The sequence below is a fragment of the Rhinatrema bivittatum genome, chromosome 8, assembly GCF_901001135.1.
Source record: "Rhinatrema bivittatum chromosome 8, aRhiBiv1.1, whole genome shotgun sequence".
NCBI lineage: Eukaryota > Metazoa > Chordata > Amphibia > Gymnophiona > Rhinatrematidae > Rhinatrema > Rhinatrema bivittatum.
Window position 1 is genome coordinate 69836488 of NC_042622.1, and position 8149 is coordinate 69844636.

Here is an 8149-nt window from a genome sequence, read left to right on the forward strand (position 1 = left end):
TGAAAGCGGCCTCCGACTCCCTCTGCCTGGATGAATGCACGGCCCCCGCCGGCAGTAAATGAATGCCCGTGCGATTTCGGCGCTCAAGGCGGCCGTGCATTCATCCAGGCAGAGGGAGCCGGCGGCGAAAGCGGCCGGCTCCCTCTGCCTGGATGAATGCACGGCCCCCGCCGGCAGTGAATGAATGCCCGTGCGATTTCGGCGCTCATGCCTTGAGCGCCGAAATCGCACAGGCATTGTTTCTGTTTATCCCAATCTAATCGGTTGCCCATTCAGGAGCCAAAGTAATTTTCATTATGACTAGGGTTCAGTGGTCTTTTTCTGATTTAAAAAAAAAAAAAAGGCTGGAGATCAACTTATTTGTTAGAAAGAGGTTTTCCTATAAGGAATTTGATGCATGAATGAATGCCCGTGCGATTTCGGCGCTCAAGGCATGAGCGCTGAAATCGCACGGGCATTCATTCACTGCCGGCGGGGGCCATGCATTCATCCAGGCAGAGGGAGCCGGAGGCCGCTTTCGCCGCCGGCTCCCTCTGCCTGGATGAATGCACGCCCACCCGGCCGCCTTGAGCACCGAAATCGGGAGGAAGGGAGAAGGGACTACCGTAGCAGGCCCAAGCCTTGCTACTTTTTCGGTTTTTTTTTTTGCTTGGGAGGAGGGGACAGGACTGCGGCTGCACCGGAGACCAGACGGGGCCTTGAGCGCTGAAATCGCCCCCATTTTTTACACTTTATTCCCGTTTTAATTTTCTAACACCACACTAACACCAAGTAGAGGGTGGCGGTAAACTAACAGGTTAAGGACGCGGCAAAATAGCGGGTTACAAAGGAGATAATCTGAGCACGCGTCACAGTATCGGAGGGGAATAGCTAATTCCTTCATTATACAGCTAATTCGTTCATTTACATATCATATACATGCTGCGTGCGGAAAGGGTTATGCGTCTGTTTTAAGAAGCGCTAAGGACGAGTGAAACTGGAGACTGTATCGCTGGATCGCCTTACGCGTCCGAATTGTGCGCTCCCAGCACGTTACAGACGGGAAATCCTCAACCGCACGTTACAGTATCGACCCGTAAAGGAGGAGGAGGGCTGATTTTCGTTCAGTTTATTTTTTTACGTAGTCACAAACCTCCCCACTTTCTAGCCCTGCAAGTACTTCTAGCTGGATTAAGGGCAGTTTACAGGCAACCAGTTTACCTGGGTAAATAAATTTGAAAATGTACTCCCTGTCCTTAACGGGGGGAGTGTAGCTAATGTGTCCTGCCACCTCCCCCTGATTCTACCTGAGAGTATTCCAAACTTTGTGGACGTCTGCTTTGTTTCCTCCCCTCTCTGACCTTCTGTGGCTTATGAGCATACGCAGTGTCACAATTACATCAACACCCAAGCCCCCTGAGTTCTTTTACCCTACTTCTCCTCCACCATTGCTCTTAAGAACACTATCTGTATCTGTCTCAAGCATGCGTAAATTGCCCCAGGTTTGCATGCTACCACCTCTGCTGCTAAGCTGTTCCTGGCATCTATCCCCTGTCAGTAAAGAAGTCTTCCTTCCAACTTTATACCATGAGCCCTTGTTCAAACATGTTTTTCTGCAGAAAATGCCACCGCCTTGTACTTTACGGAAGCCTGCTAAATTATCTGAATGTTTCTTTCATATCCCATCTTTCTCTTTTTTTCTTCCATTTACTGTTTTAAGTATATTTTGAGTTGTTAAGCCTCTCTGTGTAGGGTTTATTTTGTACACCTTGTACCATTTGGGTCTCCCTTCGCTTAATTGCTCCCATCTTTTCAGTGTCCATACAAAGTTAGGGCCTCCTGAACACAATACAGACGTCGCGATGATGTCTCACTAATCACCTATGCAAGAACAGTATTTCTTCCTTTTTCATGCTGATGATATTAATCCTTAGGTATCTGAGTACACTGTAGCTTTTCCTGATGCTTTGTTATGCCGATTGGTAACCTTCAGGTTATCCAAGATGATTATACCCAAGTCCCTTTACTGTTTGGCAATTGCCAGTTCTCATTGGCCTAACTGATAAGTGGCTAATAGATTTGTGTTGCCCAAATGCAAGATTTAATATATTTTTTGCACTGAAGTACATCTTCCAAATACTTGACTGTTCCTCCAGTTTTTTTTTCAAGCTCCCCTTCATTTTATCCACCCTTTCTGATGTGTCTACCAGTATATATATTTTTGTGTCATCTGCAAATAGATATATTTTTCCCTCAGGTCCCTCTGCAGTGTTGCTGATAAGTCCTAGCATCAGGCCCAGAACTATCCCACTGGGCACTTTATCTTCACAGAGTGAATTCCATTGACCACCACCTTGTGACATCTGTTGTGTAACCAGTTCTTTACTCAGTTAACTTCCTGACTTACCAGTATACTGGCTAATTTGTTTGCTAGTCCTCTGTGTGGAACAATGTTAAAAGCTTTAGTGAAGTCCAGGTATGCTGCATCCGGTAACCTCCCTGATTTACAACTCTAGTCACCTCGTCAGTGAACTCAATGACGCTTTTTGACAAGATCTCCCTTTTCTGAAATAACATTGTCAAGGGTCCTATTATCTATTCATTTCAAAGTACTTCACTGTCCTTTTCATTAATAGTGCTTCTATAACTTTGCCCATTGCTGACATTAGACTCACAGGTCTCTAGTTACCTGCTTCCTCCTTCTTCCCACATTTGTGACGTGAGACTGCAGCTGTTCTCCTTCAGTCCTTTGGAATCTCTAAAGAAAAGCTGAACAGAGCTGTGAAGAGTGCAGTCAACATTTCCTTCAGTTCTTTCGGTATTGGTGCACTCTGTCAGGGCCTGGTTTTAATCTGATTTGAATCTTTTGTAAGTGGTAGGTTGCAGCAAGTGATGTTGGGACATTTTCCTCATCTCCTTGGCCTCTTAAATATGGAGTTCCCAGCGCTTTGTTTTATCACCTATTTTATTTACGTGCAATCTTTGGAGGATCTCATTTGAAAATTATTCAATTTTATATTTACATAAACATTATTCAAATATATATCCTGCTAGGTGAAAATTAGGTTGATACAATCAATTTATTTATAAATATTTGATATTTTACCTTTTTCTAAATTAGTCTCAAAACAGATTACAATTAAAATTATAGTCCAAATTGCAATCAGTCAAATCAAAGACATTAAGCACGAGGTGAGAGCATATATTCAGATATGGCTAGAGACATGAGATAGATTGTAATAAGCTGAATCAGAGCTTGAAGGAAATAAAGATCTGTTTATAATATAAATTAAAAGTAAACCTTGCCATGACTGGATTACTGTGGATTAATAAATTGTTTTATGAATTGCACCCTTTGCAAATCCTAGGTAGGTTTGTATTACAGTGTCTCCCTCAAGTATGTTTCTTTTGGATTTATTGGTTTTAAGTATGGAATTTCAAATAGTTGCAATATCTAAATCATGTTTCGCTCAGCTATGCCTTGTTCGCCAATTGTATCCTTTCTAAATAAGCATAACCTGGCTACATTAATCCATGCTTTAATTATTTCTAGGCTGGATTATTGTAATTCCTTGTGTATGGGTCTATCATTAAAATTAATAGAAATAAATTCATCTACTACAAAATACGACTGCATGTCTATTAGCTGTCACAAATTTTGGATGCCATTTCAGTCCTGCACCCAAAATTTGTTAGCTAATAGATGTGCAGTCTATTACATTGGTTGCCAGTCTGTTACTGAGTAAAATTTAGATACTGAAATAGGCTATTAGAGCGCTGAAAGCTTGCTAGTCGTCTGTATTTGAAGGAGCTCTTTTTTCCAATATATCTCATTTAGGCCTCTTAGATCTTCTAGGGAAGCTCTTCTTCATTTACATCAATGACTGAAGTAAAGCTTTTGGGGACCAAAATAAGACTTTTTCTTAAATGGCTCATACGCTCAGGAACTCACCGCTAAAAAAAAAAATCGGATATAAAGGGGATTATCTAAAGTTTTGGCATGCTAGAAACAGCTTTTGATTAGTTTTTCACCAGAAGCTTATTTCCATATTAAATGCATAGTCTGTTGTTCCATATGAGTAGTTTTATTTATTGTCTGGTTTTAAAGATTGTAACTAGTTTCTTTAGAAGCCAATTCCTGTTTTAAATGTTCCTATTTGAGTAACTTTATTTTTTGTTTGGTATTTATTTCTAGATTAAGCAATTAAAATGTATTTTATGCAGTGGTTTTACTTTAGTATCACAGATTATGTTTGGTATGGATTTATAATTACTCTGTGTGTGCAATGATTTTACGTTAAGAAAGTTTAATCTTAATCTGCATTGTTTGTTTTGAGGTTTTTATTATGTGATTGGAGGTGTTTTATGTTTGTGTATTTTATATTTTTGTTGTTTGAAATTACAATAACTTATTTACTGTTATCTGCTTTCAGTACTTTCCTGGAAATGTAAATAAATAAATAATGAAGGATAATTTGAATGAGCTATGTCATTAACCTTCAGTATGACCCCGTGTCAGAACCACTGGTTATAGAAATAGTCCCACCGTATATGTTTAAATGTATCCTTTAGGGAGCAATCTTTCCAGCAGGTATCTGGAGCATCACACAAGATTTTATTGAGGAAGGCAAGGGTAAAATGCATCTGAAACAAAATCTTATACTCAGTGGCCAAATATGACACAGAAATAAATGAACCTAGTATGCTATTCCAGATAGAGGACCATTGATTATCAGAGACTGCAAACTCCAGGTCTTGAGAAAAAAAACTTAATGGGTCAGGCATTAAGCATCTACAATCTACATTTCGGTGGATAACTCTCTAGTTTCATTACCCATTCAAAATAGGAGCTCAGGCCCATACAGGGGCCTTTTATTTATTTAAAAATCAAACAGCCACATAATGGTCAAAGCTGAGACTGCAGGCACCATTCCCTAATACTCAAGTATAGAGGAACATTGCTGACCAAGTCATTAATTGTATCAGCCCACTCACAGTAAGCCCGTCAAAATAAGATAGGGATTCAAAACCAAAGAGGAAATTAAGGCTAGCAACCTTTCTCCAAACCAGGAAAGTCACTGCCAAAGAGCAGTCATAAAGTTATCTAGCCGGGTGTGGACAGATAACTTAGAACTGGCAACTTAGCCAGATATATTCAAATATAGATAAGTGGCAGCAAACAGGAGCAAAATAAAAAATCTGGAGACCTCCACCCCAGAAACAGTAGAGCCTACATGCAGGCCTAGAGCCCGATTTTTCACAACCTACCAAACAGATTAGAGAAGCTCCTACTGCCCCGAGGCCAGCCCCCCACCCCATCCTTTTACTGATTTTTTGGGGTGAAGATTGTGATCCCTCCTGCCTCTCTCCCACCACCCCCTCCCTAGGAGAAAGATATTTTCTTACCTGCTCCTGGTGTATCCAGCATTGCTCTGACAATAACTGGGGGGGGGGGGAGAAAGATGTGGGTGGGAAAGATAAAAAGAGATTGCAGCTGGGCGGAGGGTGGAGAAGGGGGGTGCATGTGAGATTGTGCTTTTAGCCCGTAACCCCAGAAAGGTTAAAGATAAGGGCAGATCTAGAGCCTGATTCCCCACAACCCTCCAATCAAAACAGGGGTGCCAACTCTGGTCCTCCAGAGCCACAAACAGGCCTGGTTTGCAGGATATCCCCAATTAATATGCATGAGATCATTTTATCTGTATTGTTAAGTATGAATTTTATATATGTAAACTATATGCTCTGTATAGAACATAATATGGAACATGAATATAAAAGATGCTAATAATAATAATAGATTTGCATGCACTGCCTCCATTGTATGCAAATATATCTCATGCATATTCATTGTGAATATCCTGCAAACCTGGCCTGTTTGTGGCTCTGGAGGACCAGAGTTGGCACCCTTGTTTTGAAAGGAGGGTTGTGGGGAATCAGGCTCTAGATCTGCCCTTATCTTTTACCTTTCTGGGGTAGGAGGGGACTCAAGGATTTGGCCTGAAGTTCATGGAGGGTTTTTGTTTTTTTTGCTCTTGTTTGTTGCCACTTAACTGGCTATATTTGAATATATCTTAAGTGGCAATTTATCCAGCCACACACAGCCAGATAACTTTAAAACCTAACCAGTTATATTCAAGTATAGCTAGTATGGTTTTAAAGTTATCCAACTACAGATAGCTGGGTAATTTTAGGCAAGTAAATTCAGTGGAACAAGTTATCAGGATAATTTTAGCTTGATAACTTGTCCGCTTCCCAGCTTACTAAATATTGGCCTCTTTGTGTAATCTTATTCTGATTTCTGTATTGTGATATTTTACTGTTTTAAAAGTATTGTGGCCTAGAAAGTATAGCATACTTTTCAGTCACATTCTTTACTCTTCATCAAATCTGAATAGCGTAAAGGATGATTCATACACCGAATAAATACCAAACATGATAGTTTCCCGATAAGAGCTTGGTGAAAAGAAATAGAAAGAGAGAGATTGCATGATCACTCCTACATGAAAGCTGCAAGGGAAAAGAGTAAGAAAGGTATTATTTGATGTCTCCCAGATGAGGGCTAGATAGGAATAAATGCAGAGTGTCACTGCAAAGCAAGTAAATAAGAAAATCTCTTCTAACCAGCTGTTTTGGATTATTATTTTTAATTTTCAGGGATTCCTGCCAGAAAGCAAGTTTAATCGTATCTTGACTGAGCCTATTCTACGAGACGCTGGGCCCAGAAGAAGAGGGAGGCGGCCAAGAAGCGAGTTGATAAAAGGCACGGGGATTGTAGCAGATACCTCCTCAGGAATGGGACCTTTATTCATGAATGGACTCATCACTGGGATGGACCTGGTGGGACTTCAAAATATGAGAAACATGCAGGGAATACCTTTAACTGGGCTGGTTGGCTTTCCTGCTGGATTTGCAGCTGTGCCTGCTGGCGAGGACATCAAAAACACCCTAAGTATGTTACCCATGATGCTGCCTGGCATGGCCACCGTGCCACAGATGTTTGGTGTTGGAGGGCTTCTGAACCCACCTACTTGTATGACAACTACATGCACATCAAATGTTCCAACTTCCTTAACAAGCACAACAAAAAACAGTGCAGCCAACACCGGAAAGGTTCCTGAGGACAAGTCAGTGGGCCATGACATACAGAAAGAGGCACCATCTGAAAGCAAGTCCATTCCGAGCCCCTTCTCAGATCACTCGGATCCTGTAGTCACTACCAGTAGTCCTGTAGCTTTTAATCCATTTCTTATACCTGGAATGTCACATGGCCTGATCTATCCTTCCATGTTCCTCTCTCCCAGTATTGGTATGGCACTGCCTGGAATGCAGCAAAGCAGACACTCCGAGACGGCGAATCTAGAAAGCCAGCGGAGGAAGAGAAAGAAAGCCAAAGGAGACTCCAGCAGCACAGAAACAGAACCAGCCACACCACAGGAGAACACAGAGCAAGAGAAAGAAACAGGGAGAAATCAGACTGCACGGGCCGAGCCACCCCTGAAAAAGAACAGAGCGTGCCAGCAGAGGGAGGAGGAGGAATTAAAAGAAACTAGTGACAACACAAATTAGAAACTATTGTTTCATGCAGATAAAAAAAAAAATGCAGAAAAATAGACTGCGCTTGTAAGTTTCTAATCCTGTAGGTATTTGTTATTTCCTCTCACCTCATTCTCCATCAACTCCTGTGTTTCCATGAACAAAGTCCATATGAGTTGCTGTTGAAGAACTCTGGGGACAGGCGTTGCCAGTCACAGGGTCCCTGCCACTTTTTGTGAGATGAAACCGTGTTGTCTAGCTCGTTTGGGAGGCTCTGCATTCTCCTCCTAATATCCAGATGTTCATTCCAGCAGACAGTAGTAGATCCAGACTGTAGTCATGCCCCTTCCTCCCCTGAGCAAAATAATTGTTCTGTTACTTGAAACAAAATTTGAGTGGCAGCAAACACCTACAAATCTGCCTTTCCTACATACCTTAGGAATGCAGTTAGCTATTCTTCAAGCAAGTGGCATTGAATGAGAAACCTGTATTTGGGGCAACAAAAAGCACAGTTATAGTAAGTGCTAATATGTATTTTTGGTTTACAGTGGTTCCCGATTTTATCATGGACGCCAGTATAGTAGGATAGACAAAAGTATATAACTAATGATTGAAAATGCATATATTCATTTAAAAA

The 8149-nt window shown here is 41.3% G+C and overlaps 1 protein-coding gene across 4 annotated transcripts in view; it reads left to right on the plus strand.

The window, feature by feature from the left end:
- The window catches only part of CHD6 (chromodomain helicase DNA binding protein 6), a 586770-nt gene extending 579156 nt beyond the window's left edge, over nucleotides 1-7614 (plus strand). For all 4 annotated transcript variants that reach the window (XM_029614845.1, XM_029614844.1, XM_029614846.1 and 1 more), the window contains one exon: nucleotides 6634-7614. In XM_029614845.1, the coding sequence (XP_029470705.1) occupies nucleotides 6634-7545 (912 nt within the window). In that variant the 3' untranslated portion in view covers nucleotides 7546-7614. The remainder of the gene's footprint in view (nucleotides 1-6633) is intronic.
- Nucleotides 7615-8149: the final 535 nt, after the last annotated feature.